The sequence below is a fragment of the Callorhinchus milii genome, unplaced genomic scaffold (assembly GCF_018977255.1).
Source record: "Callorhinchus milii isolate IMCB2004 unplaced genomic scaffold, IMCB_Cmil_1.0 Scaffold26, whole genome shotgun sequence".
Taxonomy (NCBI): domain Eukaryota; kingdom Metazoa; phylum Chordata; class Chondrichthyes; order Chimaeriformes; family Callorhinchidae; genus Callorhinchus; species Callorhinchus milii.
In genome coordinates this window covers 608,002-631,517 of record NW_024704767.1, presented here as the reverse complement: position 1 = coordinate 631,517, position 23,516 = coordinate 608,002, and the positions used below count along the sequence as shown (strand labels likewise).

At 44.2% G+C, this 23,516-nt stretch overlaps 1 protein-coding gene across 1 annotated transcript; it reads right to left on the bottom strand.

The window, feature by feature from the left end:
* Positions 1-2,567: 2,567 nt before the first annotated feature.
* tnfaip8l3 (tumor necrosis factor, alpha-induced protein 8-like 3) lies at positions 2,568-13,979 on the bottom strand. The gene is made up of 2 exons (XM_007906050.2): positions 13,696-13,979; positions 2,568-3,372 (listed from the first exon to the last, which is right to left on the bottom strand). Exons 1-2 carry the CDS (start codon positions 13,739-13,741, stop codon positions 2,807-2,809), a joined length of 612 nt encoding a protein of 203 aa, XP_007904241.1. The 5' UTR covers positions 13,742-13,979; the 3' UTR covers positions 2,568-2,806.
* Positions 13,980-23,516: the final 9,537 nt, after the last annotated feature.

Genomic DNA, 23,516 nt, shown 5'->3' with positions numbered 1-23,516 from the left:
TTTAATGCTCGCTTTTGATTGCTTAAACAAAATTGGCAGCAGATTCATAGTACAAATAATAATAATTTTTGCATTTGATATAGCGCCTTATCACATCTTTGAGACGTCTCAAAGCGCTTCACAGGATATACTGTGAATTGACAATGTTTTTGCGGCAGCGGCAGCCAATTGTGCACAGCAGTGTCCCCACAAACAGTTGTGGATTGAGTGACCAAATTCTTATTTATTTATTTTTTGAAGGGATAATTCCCCCCGGAAAAGCCATCCGCCAATTGACTAACAACCGGGTTCCTACTTACTGCCAAGCAAACAGGCGTATGGAACGTAAGGAAACTTGCCTAATGTTTTCCTCTGCTTGGGAATCGAACCCAGATCCTCCCACTTGCAAGGCAAGAGCTCTAACCAATACTCTACAGGTCTCCACACATAACAGTGTTAGACAGTGAACATTCAGCTGTCTTTTAGTCTTCAAGGCTCTAACTATGTATTTAATGGGTCACTCAGTAAATACATAGCAATGGTTATGATTTGACATTTCAAGTCTGACAACATAACTCAGCAACCACTTTACATTTGCCCTTTATTTAAAATATCAATCAGTGGTGACGAATACACAAGTGATATTTTCGTACACAGACTAAGATTGTAACCAGTGCAATAATAAATGGTACATTTTTAAAATTGCAGATCCACTTTTTTTTAACCTTTCTGAAATTAATTTACATTCAAACTGTAGCCCATGTGAGTATTATACAGAGAGAGAGAGAGGGAGGAGAGCAAAGGGGAACCAGTACATCAAAACAATTGCACTTTAATTAATGAAAGCAGCTAAAATTAGAATGTAATGATTTCGCAGACACATACAGGCTGAACATTTGTAACTAACCAGAATACCAATGAATACTGACTGGAAGGCAGAAACATCCACAGCTTTAACACTGTTGGTGGTGCAGTAGTTGATTACTTGCAATGCAGGAAGCCTGACCAATGCACCAAGCTTTTAACAGCTGGAACAGTTTAACAAAAAGGGCAGATACACATCTTGCTTAAGGAAATTGTTTGCTGTTGTGATGGGAAGAAACAGAGTTGGTATTCTGGGAGGATGCGATCAAGTGAAAAAAGGACCTTCTTTGTCCGACCAGCCTCTCTGGAGTTGTGAGATGGTGGCGATATCTCCGTTGGTGTTAACAGTGCGTTCAGAGTTTTCTTTGTACTTCTACTGATTAGCCGTAAACTGCAGTTAAAACGTCATCGAAGCATTGCTGCAGGTAAATTTCTGACGTGCGAGAGGAACGATGACTCTTGTTTGAAATTAACACCTTTACACCGTTTATTAAAAAAAATTGGGAATATTTTAACTAGAATCGATCAATCCTAAAGGTAAAATTAGTCGTTCACTACATTGACTTGTGGGGGACATTGCTGTGTGGAGATTGGTAACTATTCCTACAAATAGTCAGTGCATTTCACAGTAAAATCTCAAAGCACTTTGAGATGTCTCAATGAGGTGGTAAGGAGCTAAAGCAAATGCAAGTAATTCTGAGATGCTATTGTATGTGAAGCGTGCTATATAAATGTGATTGTGATCGATAGAATCCATCGCCAGCAGGTAAACTCCAGCCATGGCCATAATTTGGGTCAAAATATTCTGGGTACTTCCCTGGTGCAAACTTCGCACTTCTGACCTGAAGCGGGCAATTGTGAGGATTAAGATTGTGGGAACCTCCCAATGGCTCAGTGGGCGAACGCTAGAAAAGGTCCCAGGTTTGAATCCTGAACTCAGCAGGAGAGAGGCAGCACCGCAATTTACATCATCGTTCCCCCCCCCCCCCCCCCACCACCCCGTGCGAGCAAGATTGAGAGCCAAGCAAAGCTAACAGGCTAATCTGACGGGTAATCTAATAGAAAGGAGTCTTTAATGCATTTTGTACCTAATTGGGAAGTACTTGAATCGGAAGCAAATGGGCCTGTAGGTAAACGCATCACCTGTTGCATTTCATCACGACGACAGCCAAAGTAAATTTAAGGAAAGGAAGCGGAAAGTTTCCATCAGGATCCAGTCTCGTCTGTGTGAATGAGGATTGCCGGTGTTCCATTGGGAATAAAAATTGAGCTGTTGCTGTGGTCTTACGTGCAGTGAACTTCCGTTGGACTGCGATGAACGCGTCTCATCTATTGAAGTACTGGAACTTGTGAAATTGGCCAGATTCCAAGCTTTTAAGAGTGCAGAATTTGTTGTCGAAGTCGCTGTAAAAGGCTGCGTGGAATATTTACGGGGAAATTTCATTTCTACTGTAGTTAAGAGGAGTTGGATTTCTTTTTGTTACTAGTTTTAGAACTGGCTTGCAGCCAACGTTCTACTAGTTTGTAGTTTATGGACTAACTTTATCGGGTGAGTTAAAGCTGACGCACCGTTACTTTTGCGACAGATTAACAACAACCAGCAAATGGGGCTCAGTCACATCAATCCCAGTGGCCTTACACTGGCATCAACTAACTCAACGCAGGGTGCAAATCAAAGCCGTCAAAGCAACGGCTTTAGCCACACCGTGTGTATTCCTACGCAGCGATTTGAGGAAAATAAAGAGAAGCAGACAATACGAAGGCTTTGCTTTGCGCGCTCATCAACAGATTTATAACATTCGGACAAAGCGGTTCTCAGGAATTTAGCATGGATGCACACAGCGCAAATGTGCCACAAAATTCATCCTCGATGGAATGCGCGCGCGTGTGTGCATGAGTGTGTGCGTGTGTACTTTACAGATCGTCAGGGAAGTGTGCTCTGGCTTTCATGGCGAAACGCTCATTATAGGATTCCTTCGTCCAGCAGTTTATTGACGCCTGCGCAGATTTTCTGCAGGTTCGGTCTGTAAACCCCGCGTGGATTGTACAGGGTGCAGAGGAAGTCCGAGCTGGCGTAGAGCCGAAAGACACGGTCGATGCGCCCGTGGGACTTGAGGGTCAGGTGCCGCTCCACCAGTCTGTGCAGCAGGTCTTTGCACTCGTTCAAAAGTACCGCCAGGACCTGGGTGTCGAAGGTGAACTCCACCTCATAGAAGCTGACGGCCGTCATGGCCGCTTGGTTCAGCTTCTTCTTGAACTTCTCCGCCGTCTCCCCTTCCTCCTGGTTGAACTGGCTGTTGCGGTAGAGGATCCCGATCTTCAAGGCCACCTTGATCAGGTCCTTGAGCACCCGGTGGGCTTCCTTCTTGTCGCCGGTGTACTCCCTGGTCACGCTGTACAGCTCGTCCAGGATATCGCTGCTCGTCTCGTCGATCAGCATGCTGGCCATTGTCTTTGTCGCCATTTTGCTGAGAATCTTTTTCTGGGCCTGAAGAGCCAGGTTCCTGGCGCTGAAGGACTCCGCTCCCACTTGTGAGAGAGAAAAAAACAGAACACAGGGGAGGGGAAAACCCAGGTCATGAGTTGGGAGAATTGTTTGACGACTCGCGTTTACTCTGTTTGTGGCAACGCCGCTGTGTGTGGATCGGCTGCCGTGTCCGCCCGCAAAGTATACTCGCGCTCAACGTACACGCGTTCGCAGGATAGAAACAGGAATGGGCCATTCAGCCCCTCGAGCCTGCTCCCCCATTCTAATTAGATCACGGTTGATCTGTACCTCAATTCCATTATCCCAGTCTTGAAAATGTGAGGATAAAGCGCTTTGATACATCTCGACAATGCTATATCAAGTGCGAAGATTACTGTCTTTATTATTATATACGTATTGAAACACAAACACTGCCATCACGCCGATTTCATCCAAATCTCTGGGTCGGTTGGGAGCGGATGGAGCGATGGAGGAATTCAAGACCGGAGCAACTTGGCCTAGCCTGATATTGCCCTCACCGTTGACCACACAACTGCATCAATGGGTCTCTGTCCCTGTAGGGAGTGTTGTGATACCCTGGTTGTGCTTTGACCCAACTTGTCCGATGGAAAACAAGTCTCTTAAGTCAGATTGCCAGAAGAGGAACAACAACAGCAAGATTACATTTGTATAGCGCCTTTCATGTCGGGAGGATGTCCCAAGGCCCTGGACAGTGTACAGCATTTCAGGAAGGGCTGCTTTTGGCAACGGCAAGCTGAACGTGACTCGGGATACGAGTGATGAGATTAAATTGCTACAGGACTGTGAAGAGCTCCTCGTACCCAACAGCCCAGTGTTTCTGCTCCCGCTTGTCGTTGCTGATTGAAGAGGGAGCAGGTGCATCCGAGCGCACTAAGGGGAGCGAGATTGGCGATGAGTTGAAATGGTCATTGAAAAGAGGCAGGAACCCTCAAGCATTGAGGAGATGTCAGGGCCACGGGTGGGATGCAGCTACGAGCTTTTGAGATTGGGTTAGAACTAGAAGGAAGTGAAACATTCTTAACAGGTGCAGGGCCCGAAGACTGGAAAGTAACTAAAGTTTTGATCCTTCAAGTAGAGCGAGTTTGAAAGATGCAACACGATTTACATTTATACAACGCCTTTCACATCGGTAGGACGTCTCAAAGCGCTTAAGCTCTGTATGTGTGTGTGTGTGTGTGCGCGTGCATTTAGATTGTGATAAGTCGTGATAACGCATTAAGAAGCATCTTTGCACGAGTCCATTTAACATAAGTTGTAGATTATTGGTCTGGCTGCCTAAAACTCGATCCACGTTACAGTGCGTGCCACTGTCGAGCCGGTTTCTTTGAACTTCGATAAAACTCGAGTCTAGTTTCTCAACATTCAGCTGTGAACCCAGCTCCCAGGCACTCGCTGAGCCTGTGTTTGTTTAGCAATGGACATCTATTCCCAAAGCCAAACCACGCAGCCTGTGAGCTGGCTCCACTCCCTGCATTTGGAACTCCAGTCACAGCGTAATTAACCTTCACGAATTTAATTGCCTCGGGAACCTGAGTGCTTTGTTCTATTTGACTTTGTAGGAGTTTGTTTGGCTGCTTTTTCGCACCAATTACGGAAATTGCCCAGTGTGTGTGGGTGTGTGGGTGGGGGGAGCTGAAGTACAGAACAGCCAATGATCTAATAGAATGGCGGAACAGGCTCAAGGGCTGAATGGCCTACTCCTGTTCCTATATTCCTATATTGGCACAGGAAACGTAGAGAGAGTGAGAAAAACCCTGGGTTTAAAATAAACCTGTGGCCGAGGCTGGACTGAGGCAATGGTATTCTGAACCTGCTGATGTAGTTTATTGAAGAAGATCAAAACAAACAGATGATTCGCAACAGCTGGAGAGGAGAGACCACAGCTGTGACTTTTCAAAGATGAGAAGCCAATTGGCATTTTGCTGAGCACTGCCTGGGAGATCCGATTTGTTCTGTTTCAGGGCACCTCTGCTGTCACTAATGAGGCAAATCATGGGATTTTGTGGGTATTACTCTATGTCTCGTTTGTCAGCCAGACTGGGATTTTCATCTAAAATTGAACGGCAGTTATTTCATAGCCCGGCATTGAAAAGCTGAAATATATAGTGTAACTAGGTGTCTGCCCCTAGCTCCACTATTCCTGTGTGTGTGTGTATATATATATATATTACAGTATATTCTGTGAAGCACTTTGAGGTATCTCAGTGATGGATGTCATAAGGCACTCTATTAAAAATGCAATTATTATTAGTTTTTATAAATTCTTAACCAATTTCCAAAACTCCACTGTCTGCATCCTCACCCGCACCAAACTCCGTGCCTCCCCTCCCCTGTAGTGAGAGGGTCAGTATCTCTCCTTCCTTTATTCGAGAAGGGATTTAGATTCTTAAGACAATTTGCACAGACCAGCTTGTGCAAAATAAGCCTTAAACTCAACACAGAGCAGAATACAGTAGTACCACTTGCAGGTCAGGACAGTTGACTTAGAATATACATCTATGTGTTTGCTTCTATGACATAGTTTATGTCACTGTTTGATGGTCACAATGTGAGGATTTGTTAGTACTTTATTCTGATCCGTGGTGTGTCTCCCCACCCCCACCCCTGTCTTCCCAAGTCAGGTTCCCCGCCGTAGGCTTCCTTCAGATTTAAGACAGGAACAGTGTGTGATCCCTTTAAAATGTTTGTGCCAAGCATTGCGCTGGAGTGCCAGTCTAGACTGTGCGCTAAAGATCCCTATATTATTTGCATTCCCTGCCCTCACCCGGGCGAGATTCAGCAAATGTTCCAGTCAGTCAGAATCACTGATCTTTGGATTTTCCACATATAACATGCCCGGCCTTTCGTTTCATAGCTCAACTAAGCCAACGTAAGCCTGTTTAACTGTGGCGCTGAAGCCACTTATTGGACACCTGTTTTTAATAATAAGCGATGATTTTGCAGGCTTTAATTATAATCTTGCATAAGAGCACGCGGGACTTTTGGCTGCGAGACCGTGAGTGTGTGTGTGTGTGTATGTGTGTGTAAATCCAAGCATTGTTACCGATTAAACAGATTCAGTTCCAATGTTTTCTCCCGGTGAACTTTGGTCTAACGCGGGAACACTATTAAGATCATCCGTGTAATATTTTTCCGAAAGGTCACACGGATTTTTTTTTAAAAAAATCGTTATTAAAGAGTGTGACTTTCTCCCTGACAGAGCAGGTCTGATGGTCTGAACAGCCTGTTTCTGTGCTCAATGCTCATGTTTCTTTCTTAACGGGGTGGCTTGTTGAAAGCCAATTTATACTTGCTTATTACTCAAAGTACAATCACTGTTGAAATATCGCAAAGGGGACCGAATTCTATTTAAGTGTCACGGTCATGGTATAGATTCTATCCGAATGTCATTTCAACAAAGTGTTTACTTACTGCCTTCCTAAACTTCAGCTAAGCGCTTTCAAGCCAAATCCAGGTGTGTGTGTGTGGGGTGGGGGAGAACAACAACAAAATGTCGATCAGTTTATTGATTTATTTAACTATCTACTACCAGTTTTCCTCTGTTTAATGAGTTTATCTAGTTATCTACATCTGACACTGCAGTGCAGCTGGGGGTCCTTTACATTGGCAGAGGTGGCGTCCTTTGGATGAGATATTAAACTGAGACCCTGTTCAGGTGGTTGTTAAAGATTCTGTGGAACCCATTTAAAAAGACAAGGGAGTTTCTCCCGCTGTCCTGACCGACAATCCTCCCCTGATAAATTTGAGTTATTCACTGCTGCAAATAAGCTGATTTTGTGTTCCGTCTCCAAAATGCAGTCACTACACGATGCCCCGTGAAGCAGTTTCATGCCGCCCTCCCGACATGAAAGGTGAAGCATCAAGAGCAAGGATTATTATTGTTGAATATCAGTATAACTAATATTAACTTAACTAATAATGTTAGTCCTTCCTTTTCTCTCTTTTTCTCTCTCCTCTCTCTCTCTCTCTCTCTCGGGTTGTTTATTTAAACTGAACTCACAGCATGTCAGGATGTGGTACCAATTGGCATGTGGCAGAGAATTCGCTGAATTAGACTTCTGCAGATGTGGAAGATTAAGAAAAGACGTTCCTCCCCACACATCATACGACTGGAGGGGGAAAAAACCCTCTAAATCTTCCCACCGCGACCCGAATCTGTGCTGTCATATTGCATTACAAAGAGCAGGCCTGTATTTCACTGCAAACTCAAACCAGGGTCTGATCACAGAGCCATTCAATCCTAACATTGACTTCAGAGCGGGATAGCTTAAAGGCCTCTTTGTTTGCTGGGACTTTGGTTAATTTCTCCTCAATGTGCCAGGAGTGGCTGTCTAATCCCCTTATTGCAAGCCAAACTGAATTTACTTTATATTGCACAGCTGGTTGCCTTCCCAATCAGGCATAAACAACAAAATTGCTCGGTTTTCTGATGATATTCCTTGCAATTGATGCAACGCCTTACCAAATCGTTCAGAAGTCTCAGAGTGCCGTCACACGATTTACGGCGTGTTGTGGGGGCGAACCCGGCAGCCAATTTGCGCCCAGCAACGCCCCACAAACAACCATGGGGGTGAATGAGCATGGGGGGGAAACTCCGTCCTCTTTGAATAGTGCCAACAGGGTCTTTATGCAGACAGATTTTAGTTTAATGTCTCATCTGAAGGACGACACCTCCGACCATGAAGGTTCCCAACACCCCTAGCACTTACACTGGAGCGTCAGCGTAGATTATATGGGTTCCAAGTCCTGACGATGTGTAACTGTTTTACAACACACATAATCCGGTCCATTGCTTATCTGTTTTAAAAAGCGTATGAGATTCAGGGCGCCTGTGTGATAATTTGACTGCACGCATCCCCACATTACAGGTGAAAGAGCAGGGGTTATACTTTGTTTCTTAAACAAGTCCAGTGCAGTAGCCTCAACCACCCTTCCTGATACCCAATTCCAGTTGTTTTAATCGCCCGCTGTGCAAAACAAAAACGTTTCCCAATATCTGTCTTAAAATAATCTTACGCTACCTTCAACTGGTTGTCTCTTGTCCTTGGTGTATCTGAAAGAAAGATTTTTTCTGTCATTTCTTCCCTCCCGCCCACTCACCCACCCCCGCGCGCGCACACATTCCCCCGTGGCACTCTCAAAACGCGTTCAAAACACTCTGCAACTCGTCCCAAAAAAGTGACAGTTCAGGAGGGCAGACTTCAGGCTGACGGTCAACGAGAGAGCAAACTGGTATCCCGGGGAATGTGCTCGGAGTCGGATTATCTTGCGTGGTGTGACTCACTGGGACCAGCTGGGGAACTTACAGCGTCAAATCCTCAGGCAGCGAGCTTGAGATTCAGAAATTGACACCTTGGGTTTCACTGGTGTAAATATGACAGCTTTGCTTATCATCTGCGTACCAGCCATGCCTGAGTACAGATCATTCAAAGCGTTACAGGATCCCTACTTACTGCCAGGTAAACAGGTGTGTAGAGCAAGGACACTTGCTGAAGGTTTCGTTCCACCTGGGAATCGAAGCTGGATCCCTCTCACTGGTGAGGCGAGTGCGCTATCTGCTCCCCTCCAGGACTCCCAAGGATTTATATATAATTTATATATATATATATTTATATATAAAAAAAATTCTCAATTGAATTGTTTTCTTTGATATCCAGCGCTTTTTTAATATCCACTGGACTGCATATTCCCAATGAACTCATTGGTCTTCAAACTTTTAGCTGCTCACGCACCAAAACAGTATCGATTGTAGCACTTGGAGCAGTTGTTGTCTCCAGGCTAACGGTGTGAATGTCTGGGAAAATCGGTAAAATAAAAATCCTTTCATCCCCGACTCGCTAAAGTCTTTCGATGAGGATCGTCATAGCAATGTTTCTTTGCTCGAATTCAAAGCCGCCTCGGCGCTAATTGGGGATGTTTTTGAAATTCCACTTCAGCTTAAAGCAAACGGTTTAATAATTCCCCTGGAGTGCGTGATTGCGACAAGCTTTCCTGCCGGACAACTGGGACCTGCTCAACCGACCTGACATTGTTCCCACAAGGGGTGAAAATTCCACGTAATTCTGCGAATTGCCAGTGATTTCAGCATAGCTTGTGTATCGTTTCATCTTCCTTTTTTAAAAGGATTATTTCTCTTTGAACGGTGAGCGGGGGACATTTACCTTGGAGGAAGTCCTGAGTCTGACAGCTGAGTTAATCGAATCTGAAGTGGCTTTGCTTTACTGAGTCTGTCTGTCTGTCTGTCTCTCTCTCTCTCACTGTTGGTATTAATATTGGTTTCTTCACTTTGTCAGGCTCAATAACTCCTCCAAGGCAATCCCCTCCCTCTCCTCTCTCTATTCCTACCCCCCACTCCGCCCCTTTCGCCCCCTCGCCGCTGAGGTCGTCATCATTTTTTTTAAAAAGAGACACTTTTGAATATCAAGTGAGAATGACAGAAAAGTAAAATGAAAACTCAACGAGAATCCTTTACGTCTGGTTGAGTTTTTAAATTGGATTGCGTCCACATGCAATCCTTTAAGAGTGAGAAACGAGAGTATCAGCAATTTGCCATTAGGAACACTCTCTGCCGATAGACTTCAGATTTAGGCAAAAACAACACACACATTTCTATTGCCACCATCTCCCCTTTTACCTTCCCAACCAGTCAAAGGCACTACAGTGTCTCAATTGACCACAGGCCAAAACTCCCAACTGAATCCTGCAAAAAGGTGGCACTTGGCCCAAGCAATGAGTTTGAATAATATTTTCCACTGTATTTCAGCCAAATTCCTGCGTCTTAATGCTGTCCGGCTACAAGTCTGAATCTCCTTTCTTCACGCAAAGCATCCCAAATGTTTGGATTAGGTTCTGAGTAACCCACGTTCAGAAACCCAGTCTTTTCTGTTTGAAAAATAAATAACTGATAAGGAAATATTTGAGCGGATGAACAGGGCAATGGGCGATTATGATGGACTCAGGCTTGACAGAGACGTAGGAATGTGCTTGTTACAGAGACTGCGTGAAAGTGATGCGCTTTTCCCATCCATCTCTGTCACATAATAATAAACCTTGCGTTTGAAACGGAGCCTAAAGAGCTTCACGTCTTATCAAGTGTAGTGACTGCGTACTTCTCGAGGGCCTGTTTACGTTCAGCAACGTCCTAGAAACAGCCATGAGGAGAACAACCTGGTAAATCAGTCGAAGGCTGTTGACCAGGACACCGAGAGAAATTCCTTCCTTTTAAACAGCGTCACAGAATCTATTAAAATCCCCCTGAGTAGGCAGGTGGCACCTGAGTTGAGAATCTCATCCGAAGGACAGTAGCTCTGACATGGTGGCATTTCTCTCCCCCTTACCCCCCACCCACCCAGTAACAGAGCACTGGATTTCCGCCTGGACTGCAACATTGAAGTCTGGACCCTCGCTGTTCTCAAATTATGCATTTCATCTCCAGCACCCTCCCCGGCTGCTTTGTTTTGTAACCTGGTTATTTGGGGGAGAGAGACAGAGACTGGGTAAAGTAGCTGTGCTCCATGCCTGGCATGCAAATCAAAAGCTTTGTGCACGCTGGTTGAATTGATTCCAGTTTGCTGAAGTCTTCAGCTGCAAAAAAAAAAAAAAAAAACCCTGTTGTCTTTAGATTACTCATGCTACACATTTTACTGTGTTTACTGCCAAAATGCAAAATTAGGTTCAGCGTCATGCTGGCCCCTTTCTATCAAAGTACATGATAGATTATCTATTGACTGGATAATCCCATCAATACTCCCACTTTGGTAAATCGTTTTGCATTGAATTTCAACATGGAATGTAGGATTAATCTGCACACGCACTAAACCTGTCTTGTTAGCTAATCCAGCTCTGTCACTAACTATTGTAAGTTATCTTCTGGGGCCTAAAATTATATTTTAAAAAAAGTCACATGTTGGATTTAAATGGTTGCATTTGTGTAATCCCCTCTCTCCGCCCCCCCCCCCCCCCCAACCACCACACACCCACACACATTTCTATTTACTCCCCTCTAATTTAGGTTAAAACCCCAGCGATAGGCAATCCCCTGAGCACTAGCAAAAGAGCAATTCAAGTTCTGAGGATACAAAGACAACCTTAAAGTCTACTCTACCCCACCCACCCGCCAATCTGAGTCTGGAATGTGGACTCACAATATGCGACCAATGTAAAGTAACCGCACGGTAATGCAATGCAACACTGCTCTCTGCACTTCAGTCAACATTCACAGATGAGACGAGTTCCTATTTTAACCCCTTTTTAACTTTTTTTACAGCCAGTTATTGAATAGATAACCTGATCAACAATCCCACTTTGGTAAATCCGGTCCTGTTGAATTTCCAAATGGAATGTGGGATGTCCTTCCGATGTGAAAGGTGCCATATAAATGTAATTTATTGTTGTTGGGATTAATAATCCGGTGCTTGTTAGATGGGTTAAGCAGTTGATCCCTGGGCATATGGTTGTTGCAACATGGGGCGAATGGGTGATTCAGTGGTTTTGAATCCAAGACTGTGATTTAAAGTCCAGATTGATGGGATGAAAGTATAGCCCTGAGGGTGCGTTGTTAAGTTAGTTTGGGAAACTTTCCTTCCAGTTCCCGGTGAGGGTCAGCCCACGTCCCAACACTGCTGACAATTCAGCACACAATTGGTCAACCTGCTCAGTAATGTCATAACGGGGGAATAGAACTTGGACCTCCCCCCACATTATTGTTTGTGTGCAAGCACTATCCTTCAAACAATGCATTCAGGCTACCTAACTCATCCCAGCGTTCAACAACATCTCCAGATGTTTCTTCTGAACCACTGCACATTATTTACATCCAAATGAATCCCACAGAGGCCGAACGAGGTCCGGGCTGTGGCTTGCCAGCACCAAACATCACTGGAATGGGGGCCTTGGAGAGGGTCCAATGTAGAGATGATGGATTTGGCTAAAATCAATAAACATTTCTGCAAAGTCTATACAGCGGAGCAGCATCCCCTTGTTGATAGTTAGGGAGAGAGAGAACATTGTATCTAGTGATCAGATCTTGTCAGGTGGAAGTTAAAGATCTCCTGACACTATTTGAGAAGTTTCTCCCAGTGTCCTGGTTAACCACCCTCCACATTCATTGTTTATTCACCTCATAGCTGTCACTTATTGCATCGGTTTCTGCTACTGTCACGGACTTCAGAGGCAACAGTTAGATAATAATCCTCGCATTTGATATACTGCCTTATTCCGTCTTCGAGACGTCTCAAAGCGCTTCACAGAATAAAGTGCAGTGACTGTATATTTTGTGGGCGAAACACGGCAGCCAATTGCGCACAGCAGTGTGCCACAAACAAGTATGTTATGTATTATTATAGCACAGTCACTCGCTCACTGGAGCACAATAAGCCAGAAATAGGCATCACCTCTGGTAGATGAGCATTAACGCAGAGTGGAGTTGGATGCTAACATTTTGGTTTGCCACTTCCTTAGGAAAAGGAAGGAGAGACATTAACAATCTGAATATCCTAGTCTCCCAATCCCAACCCCACCGCACCCCCCCCCATTCCTCCTAAGAGCTGGGATGGAGGGGACAGCATTGTACAGAATAGAGTGTGTGTGTGTGGGGAGGGGGAGATGCAGAGATGTTGCTCTAAAGGCACTCACATTCTCATTGTCCTGTGATTGTGAGCCAGAGTTTACATACAGATGTTCAGAGGTTCAGCCTTTGATGTCTGGGTTAAAATGATTCCAATTCCCTTGGGTTAACCAGAGAGGAAATAGTGTGGAGCAGTTGGCACATTTCCAAACTGAGATGTTAATTTTTTTTGTGGGGGGTGGAATATATATATATATAAATTTATATGCAGTATATATAACTTTCTATTTAAAACCCAGATGTGCACCAGAGTCGATCAAGTTAGCTCACACGTTCCCTTTTGCAGTGAACTGGGCTGTGACTCTATATTTCAGCTGATCTGGAAGTCCTTCAATTAACGGTGTAAATAAAATGGTAATCACAGGGTGGGAAACGAGAAAGACAGAGAGGTAGAGAGAGAGAAATCTCTGCAACATCACCGACTTTATTGGAAGTGGTATTTCACCTCTGGAGGAAGCTGATTTTCTTTTTCTCTCTCTCTGTCCGCAGCGTTTAAAACAGAAACTCCGGCAATGTAACACGACATAACCTAACATACGTGGGCTTTCATAGAAATAGACACAGATGGTTAGCCACTGACACACACACAAAGCATCCTCCTTCAAGGCTAACGCCACAGGTAGCAATCTAGACCATCCTAGCTATTGGTCGTTGAACTTTCACACACACACCACACACGCAGAGTGCTTTCTGTTATCAGATACAGCTCTCTTCTTACCTGGGGAAAGGTCTCCTTCGCTCAGCTCCCCTGGCTCTGAATCCATGTTTGTCTGTTTGTCTGTCTGTTTGTCAGTTCTGTTTAGTTCCACAACTTCTGAGTTGCGGGCAACTTCAACCCTTCTGTTTGTTCATTGCTTGGTGCACACAGACCAGTGGAGGAGAGGAGGGCAGGAAAGAGAGAGGGAGAGAGATAGAAAGAGAGGAAAAAAACCCCCACTGGTTTAGGTTAGAGGCAGACTGATCCTAAAATGACTCAGTTCTGAGCTTTTTTACACACACACACACCAGAGAGACTGGGGCTTGCTGAGCGAGTGATTGGCTATGACGTCTAAATCCAAAGGGTCTGTGAGATGCAAGGAATTTAATGTGAAAAGCAGAGAGAGGGAGAGATGCTACAATCCCTCTTTAACAATCTGAAAGGAAAATTAAAAAAAACATGATCTCCGGTTGAATGTGGGGGGTGGTGGTGGTGACGGTTTGAGCTATTGCAAGGAATAACCCCATTCAAGAATCTAACCTTCTAAAACGATTAACAAAGATTCTGAGATTCAGCAATCCAGCTGTTCTCTGGATTACCGAGCTGCTGGTAACTGTTAACAACTCCCAGTTTAATCATATTTCATTCTGAACCTGAGTTAGAAATTCAGAGAGGGACGGACGGCTGTACAATGGGAGTCTGTGTATATAAAAGCGATATTCCTCCGCCTTTTATTGAATTTAAATCATGTTTGACTTTTTTTTTCCTTCCTTCTTTCCCTCTCTCTCTCTCTCGCTCTCTCTCTCTCCCCCCACTCCGTCTGCTTCCTCCTAAACCACACACAGAAATTGGCACGTGGCTTTATTCCACTGAATTCTTCTGAGTCACTTCCCTTGCAACGAGCCATCATTCATGAGAGAATCTGCCCTCTATTCAAGGCTTCCTACATGTGTCCCAGACTCTTCCCATCGTCCAATATTACTGCTGCAACACTAATAATAATCCTTACATTTGATACAGAGCCTTATCACGCTGTCGAAACATCACAGGGTTTTACTGTAAAGTGCAGTGACTATTTTGCAGGCGATCGCTGCAGCTGGTTTACCGCACAGCAATGTCCTACAAACAACAACAACAAATTACATTTACACAGCGCCTTTCACGTTGGGAGGACGTCCCAAGGCACTGGGCAGTCAGGGATTTGAGCTGGGGGTTGGAATCAGGAGGGGTGGAGGGTAGGGGAAACAGTCAATGAGGTGAATGATCAGTTATTTTACCTGAGGGGATTGTCGCCTGGGACAACTGGGAGAAACTCCCTTTTCCTTTTGAACAGTTCCATGGGGTTTTTAATATCCACCTGAACAGGCAGGCGGGACCTCGGTTTAACGTTTCATCCGAAAGACTACACCCCTGAATATCCATCATATTGGCTTAAACGCTTTATAGTAGGGGCGGTGGGGTGGTTGGGGTTAACCCAATCCAATTCCCTATAATAGGAACTGTACCGAATGCGAAGGTTATCAGTATTATTGTTACTCAAAGTCTACTTCCATCACACAGGTACAGGGCTAACCTTCATTCTCTGCTGCAAGTTCAGTTGCAACCGTCTCATGACATATAGCCAGAGTGGAGTTTCGCTCGTATTCAAAAACGACAACAACAATTTTCATTTACACAGCGCCCTTCACATCAGATAACTTCTCGGTCGTTACACAAAACATTCGGGGCCACTCTCTATTTCAAGGCCAGGGTATTGTATTGCAACTAAGTTGGTTTGACTCCCTATCAACCAGATTAAACCTGACTGGTGGTATAATACAGAATTTAAACCTGTGCCCTAGGTCCGCGTTCACTGAACAGGAATATAATTCCCACGGACAGGTTATCCTTCTGCCTTGCCTCGGTTCTCTGCCCTCTTTAACTCGGCGTTACTGACAAATACCAAGTTACCAGGGATCAGGCTCCTTCTCTGGTGAATTAATCCATGTTGTGATCTCGCCTTGGGCTCAGTCCCTGTTTGTTTCTGGCTGGGATTGTGTCAGCCATCCGTGGGTTGGACCACCCATACAAGAAATGCCTCAGACAGATCTGGGATATTGCGTTCACTCCCAAAATACACAGTCACTGCACTTTTACAGTAAACCCTGTGAAGTGCTTTGAGTTGTTCCCCTGGCGTGAAAATACATAAGAAATGTGTGGTTTGTCTCTGGGTTTAAACATCATGAAATTTAACCATAATTATTATTATTATGTTATTACAGTTTAAGTCACTCTTTAGAGGTGATTTCTAAATGGTGTTCAGTGATGGTCAGCCAGACTAATAACGCTGCCAGGTTACATATAAATATATGTTACTTTTCTTGGTATGTTTGAGCTTCCAAAAATAGCTGCTTTTTGTAAGAGGTTGATAGTTTGTTCACCAGGTATTCTGTCAAGTTAATTTTGAATAGTCTAATTAAAAGTCCCAGTTACACCAATGATTATAGGAACTGTTTATTTTACATAGGTCTGCGTTCAATTTATAGATCAATATACGGTGTTTCCTGATTTTCTCTAGTTCCTTATTTTCCACATTGTAGTCACTTGGGATAGCCACATCAGTAATGCTACGTGTACAAATCTATTTGATGCTTTAGGATAATAGAGGGTCTGTTGCAGCTGATTGTCCTGTCTGTATGCGCTCGAGAATCCTTATTATTAATAATAATAATGACTTGAAATAGCGCCTTTCACGTCGGGACAACATCTCAAAGGGATTGCCATGGTTTACTGTAAAGTGTAGTCACTGTGTGGGCGATTGCTGCATTCCCGATTTGCACTGTATTGCTGACTCCAAACCCTAAGTGTCTGACAGATTTTGTTCCGTGCATCGTGTCTCCTGATCACATTGAACTGCAGTACGCACTGCACTGCTGTATGTACCCAGTTGCTGTGTGAGACTAGCGTCACCGGGTTTGGACCGAAAATTAGCTGCGAATGGGGGCAGGCCGACTTCTCTCTCTGTGCTGTGCTGCACTATTTTTAGTTAGCTTTCACGAGGCTGGAGGTTACTTGAGTTGGTCCCAGAGGAAGCAAACAGCAGCCTTGGGGTTTAAATAGACAGCGCTGAGCTTCCCTGGGGAATCCTGAACGGGAATGAGGGGCAGAGGAGAACAAAGGGACACAAGATGCGCCCAGAACCAGCTGCTCCTCTAGTTTTTATTGACTCATATTTAGCACGCTTACGCACCCCCACCCCCCAATCCCCACAAAAGCCTTGCCAAATCAGTGTTGTTATACTGCGTAACATAGAAACCATACTGCGTAACATAGAAACGATAACAATAATAATCCTTGCATTTGGTACAGCGCCTTTCATGTCAGGCCTTTCAGCGCCTTGGGACGTCCTCCCGACGTGAAAGGTGCTCTATAAACGAAATCTTGTTGTTGTTGATGTCTCAAAGCGCTTCACAGGATTTACTGTAACGCAAAGTGACTGTGCATTTTGTAGGAGAATGGGGCAGCCAATTTGTAGATAGATAGATCTTAAGGTGGGCTTTAAAGGTGGGGAGGGATGGAGGGACGGAGGCGGAGGGTCCCCCGGGATAGCATTCCAGAGATGGGTGACAGAACATCACTCTCCTGCCGATGGTGGGGATGGTGGGGGGCACGGTTTGCACATGAACGCTGGCCACTTAGGCAAAACAGTGATGGGAACCCAGTCGGGGGAGAAGGGAACACAATACACCTCCGCCAGAGGAGGCGGAGGGGAAGAGATTACTCCTGGCTTCACCGATTGACAATGGAATGACGTTTAGGCAGCTTACTGACAGGAATCCGTAGGCTCTGAGCTGCCCGAGGCTACTCCCCTGGATTTATATGTAAAGAGCTATAAATAGAATATCTGCTCGCTGTGACAAACGAGTTTCGAATCCCTGCGTATTTGTTGATTAGAGGGGCCGTTTTTCGCGTTGGCGTACTTAAAAACTCTTAGAAACAGGAGCGTCTCATCTTGCAGGAGGATACCGGTGTCGATTGCACTCTGATTCACTGCGCCTCCAGCCAAGCAACGATTTGGCACCTCGTCAGTGCCGTGCTGTTCAAACAGTCAACCCATGCATATGATCAACCGTAATGTTCCACTGGCTCATCTTGTCCCCTTCCCGGTTGTTTGGTTGGGATTCGGGCATAAGGTGGTGGGTTCCTCTCCACACATTATGCAGTCAATTCACTTTGCAGTATATACCCGTGAGAAAAAGAGGTTATTAGAGTACCCATTATTCACATATATAGCCTCTCCAGTGCGTGTCTCTGGGCTGCTTGTCCGTGGGAGGCATTACAGGCAAGTTAGACACATGTACGCACGCACAACACACTTGGGGCTCATTGGAGTATAAATGCAGCTCCCCGCTGTAAATCCTTCTCCTTGCTGCACGCAATGTGGCGTCACTGTCAGACAGTCGCACCAGGCATGAAATGTGGGATGAATTTGAAATGGATTGACTCGGGGATGGTAGGGGGGGGGAGAGGAAGGCCAGGAGGGTTAGTTAACCTGTGAGTCATGGGAGAGAAATGTCAGGATGGTGCATCTCATGGTGCGTGCGTGCTGCTGGCATCATTCGGACAGGCTGTCTGCAGTCGGGGACTTGCAAGCCGTCAGACTGGAGGTCTAACCGCTACTCCTGCGTTGCTCTACCCAGTGTTAGCAGCACAGCCCCCTGTGTATGTTTGCATCTGAGTGCATAATACTGACTACTAATAAAAATAACAGTCCGCGCATTTGATATAGTGTCTTATCCAGTCGTCGAGACGTCTCAAAGCGCTTCACAGCGTATACTGTAAAGTGAATTGAGTGTATATTTTGGGGGCGAAACGCGGCAGCCAATTGCGCACAACAGTGACCCACAAACAGTTGTGGATTGAGTGACCATATTATTATTATTATTATTATTATTGCATGTGTGAAACTCTGTCCACCAACGTCGAGTGCTGGTCAATTTCTTGCATTGTTAACAGAGCCTCGAATACCTCTAACTCATCTAAAATGTTTCAAGAAAATATCTTTAAGAGCCATTGATTCAAATGAGTGAGTGAGTGAGTGAGTGAGTGAGTGAGTGAGTGAGTGAGTGAGTATTCAGTGAGTCAGAGAATTTCGCCAACAAAATGTACAGTCAATTCACTTTACGGTATATTCTGTGAAGTGCTTTAAGAAGTCTCATCAACGCTTTATGTCAAATGCAAAGATTATTATTGTAATCGGTGAGTGAGTCAGTGAATGAGTCAGTGGGAAAATATTATGTTTCTTGTCATTTTCATCCTCTTTCTGCCTCCCTCCCCCCCACCCCCCAGCAATCATCCAGAGGTCCAATTCTAAGGACTGCCATAACAGGATCTCAAACAGCAGAAGTTTATCACAAGTAAATTGTTCTCGATTTCTTGTGAAATGGAAATGACAAAAGTAACTGTGTTTCCCCTCCAATAAAACTGCTTATTTATATTGACTGACCGCCAAGAAATTCAAACACTTTCCGAGCTGCAGGAAGCATTATCGAGTTGAGCAGGCTACATCCATGTATCTATGATGTGTGCCCAGTGCAGCCTTTTAATTATACGATAGCTGCAAAATGTTGGAGCCTATGTTGTTAGTGGATTACTGCAGTCCCAGCCTTTGAACTACTTTCAAAAGCAAATATTGCAATTAGGTTTCTATGAAGTAGCTTTGAAATCATCCTTTAACCTTTTACCCGATAAATTACACTTTTTAATGTTTTAAAATTTGTGGATCCTTTGAAACCCGTACAGTGTATGTACTGCACTCGGAAGGTTTTTCTGTCTAAGCAGTATGAGACAGATGCCTTCAAAGCACCTGATGATATTGATGATGTCTTTAATGAGGCCTTCGAATTAAATCAAAAAGCAGAGAGAGAGAGAGAGAGGGAACAAAACACCAGATTTAGCAAAGAAAAGATGAGTAGTGAGATGAGTAATCCAATGAAGGGACTAATTTCAACTCTGGAGTTAGAGACCGCCTTTAAAATATGATGCAGATAAGCTGTGCTGTGTGAATTCACCAAAGAATTGGTGAATTCACTCAGCACAGTTTATCTGACTTCTGTTGTCAGTGTTGAATTCATCCCCTGTCCAGTTGATACAAGTGTTTATGTATTGCATTGTACAATACGCATTGTGTTGTGAAATCTGGTTCTTGATTGTGTGGGTATATGAGTACATATATGCGTGCGTGTGGGAGAGAGTATGTGAGTATGTGTGCATGCGTGTGTGGGGGGGAATTATATATCTGCTTGAAAGCTGCGCAGTCTCAGTTTTGCTCTATTTTTTCTCAGCTGATGCTCTCAGTCGTGAAATTGATCAACCGACTGAAGCATCTGAGCGCTGAACTTGCTGAATTAGAAAAGTATTTGCCTTGGGACTTGGCTACCGCAAAGGGTTCAGGTCAGTCTGAATCCCCACAGAATCAGCCACTAGCTTTAACTCTTTTGTGGGTCCCCAGTAATACCTGAGTCTCCTATGTTCTTTTCATATGCGCAGATTGGTTTATTAGACTGTGCTTGTGAAAGCACTTCTCTAGCTTCTGTGCTGCCTTCTGCAAAAAAATTTTAGGGAAAAAAATGTAAACCCAGATCAATACTTCAGGGTGTATCGTGACAGTAGAAGAGGACATAAGTTTAGAGTAGCAACGGGTAATTTCAGGGCTTCAGCCTTCCCCCACCCCCTCCCCAAGTAAAATGGGTAAATTGACTTGCGCTACAAATGCAGGAGAAACCTTCACCCTGATGAAAGTTGACGAGCCCCATAGCTGAGCCAGAGACCCACAGGAAACATTGTGAATTGTGAAACGTTTTAACCGGTTTACGCAGAGAGCAGTAAAAGAGTGATTTACGACTGCAATCGACCCCACCGTTCAAATGAGATTTAAAAATAAAATACAATGCTTTCTAATTGGCACAGAATCTGATTTCCGTACGTCACAGGATGCCATGAGCTCCAGATGCAAATTAAAAGCAGCTACTCCAGATATACTCGAGGATACAGCTCTATCAATCCTATTTAGAGTGTACCGCTCCTGTAACTGTGAGCTCCACTTAGACCAATAGACTGAAAATGGATCAGGCTCCCATCTGTTTATTCAGCTGAGCATTCATCCTTAATTGACTTATTTTGACTGAAAATGAAGGGTGAAGCAAATTACAGCTACAGTATTCATTCCGACGTTCACAAACACTTGCAATATAAATCCCGATTTTCCCTCTGAGGAGCTCCATTGGCTCATCTCCGCGCTAAGCTACAATTACACACTTCACAGTAAAATCTTGCGAAGCGCTCTGAGATGTCTCGTTTACAAAGCACTGTATCAAATGCGAGGGTCATCATTACTGTGTTTGGTTGGGACGCGACAGGATTAAATCACACATCCTGGTGCAGGTAATGTTTTCTCTGTTTTTATATACACTGTATGTATACTGTGTATAATTCGCCCACAAAATATACAGTCAATTCGCTTTACAGCATAATCTGTGAAGGGTTTTGAGACGTCTCAACGACGCGATGAGGCGATACATCAAGTGCAAGGACCATTATAACTTCAGACGCAGCAGCCAGTGCAATTGCAAAGTGGATGAAACTCAAACTCAGAGCCTTAGGTGAGCAGGTTGCATCCCTCCGGGGAGAGAGTGGGTGCTCCGTTGCTGATGATCTCGCCACCTGCACGTGTAAGACTCTCGGTCTGGCTTGAACACTCTTCAGCATGTATCTTTGTACACTGGGACTCATTTAAAAAGCAACTCAATCCCGTGACGGGATGACAGTAAGGCGGATATTCTGGAGGGTTGAGATTAGATGGGCCAAAGAGCTTCGTTCGTCCAAAGCAGCCTTGTGATCTGAGTTACAATGATATTATTCCTTGCGTTTGATACAGCATCTATCATCTTAATTTCGTGGATGATGCTGCGTTGCATTTACACCGTCAATGAAACACCCTAACCACAGCGTAATTGCAATTTCACGACACAGGATGATTTTTTCTTTCTGATTTTAAAAATAAATTTAAAAAAAATGACTAAATGTTTTCTTTTTTTTTTGCAAACCGAAGCTTCCAGGAACAAATGAGAGAATTTACAATATCTGCCATTTAATTCTCAAACACCACCCTCTGCTGGCACATGTTAATCACATTGAAAGGGACTCATTGAAAGGGGTTAAGCCTGAACGAAAATTCAGGCTCAGTCTCATTTTCTGTCACGAAAAGTGTTTTGATAATCACTGTTTGAAGCCAGGAAGATATCTAACAAGGTTTAATTTGGACCTTGATTGTCTGTCTTTCAGAAATGTCAAATAATAATAATCCTTGCATTTGATATACAGCAAAACTCACATAAGTCGTATCAGTTGGGACCGTACATTCAACGCGACTTGTGCAAAGAATGAGTTATAGTCAAACTAACACAGAAAATAAACTCTTGAAAGGGACTTGGGCAGATGGATGACCTAGGCGATTATACGATTTAAACAGATCATACATACGTGGGTTTTACTTTACCACCTTTTATGTCAGGAGGAAGTCTCGCAGGGCTTTACAGGATATACTGTCCAGTTTCACAGAATGCGGATTTGATAAGAGCAGCTTGATGCTGGGAGGACTGGAAGAATGAGATCAAATAAAGCAGCTCTTGCGAAATGTCTCAAAGCGCTTCGCCGCTGCCAAGTGCAGTGACGGTGTATTTGCAGGCAAATAAGCGGCAGCTCACGAGATCACAAGGTTGGTTCCGTTGAAGAAGGCCTATTTGTTCTCATCTGTCCAGAATGCCCTCTGAACAGTATCTCTTGATTTTTTATAGCATTGAATTGCTGATTCGATAATAAAATGGACCCCAGTAACACAGCTTTTATCTGCAGTTTATAGAACTCCTAATCGAGGAATGTTTTGTGGCGAGCTGGGTTCTTATCACCTTTCAGCTCAAAGCATTTACCAGCTCCTTTGATTTTAATGTAATGTTGATGTGAAATTGCATACGGTATCTCTATTTCCCTCTGTGCGTATGTATGTGTGTATATCTGGGGGCTGGTCACACTCTGTACCTTTTACACTTAGGAGCTTTGCCACTCGAGGTTATTCGGTTGAGTCTGAGCTACAAGCAAAAGGTGAGAAGGGGGAAAAAAAGAGTGTGTTTGGGAGGGAGGGGAGGGAAGTAAAGGAGACCGAGGTCCACTGACTTCATTCAATGCATCCGAAATAAAATGAATTGAGAGTTTTGAGATATTTAGGTTAACACTAATCCTGTTCTCGGCTCCTTGATGTAATCTGGTACAGTTAAACTCAGGTGTCCTATGGCGTGTTTTGTGATGTTATTTTACCTTTATATAAGCTCAGTATGAATGCAGGTCGTTGTTACAGACAAGCGTCACAGCTTTGATCAATTTTCAGGCAGGTTAAGCCCTGCTGCTTTGTGAAACCACAGAATCAGAGACATTCACAGTCCATCAAGTCTGATCATCTCTCGTTCAATCCCACTGTCCTGCCCTATCTCCATTCTCCTTCAATCTTACCTGTCTACTTCTCTCTTGAAACCCACAATGGACTTCTTGTGACTACCTATATCTATCTCCTCCAGTCACTAACTCCTTTACCAGTGAAAATAGCACAAAATCTTGCGGCGTGGGAGACATGAAACTTTTCCCGCAAACTTTCTTTGTGTGGGACTCGGAAGTGAAATGTAAACAGTACGTTCTTTTTATATTTGTCCTGTGGCAATAATTCTTCAAAAATGTACTGGGCGTAAATAACACTTACAAAATTAACACGAGGGAGCTGTGTGCGGCCACACGGAAACCGATGATGAACATAT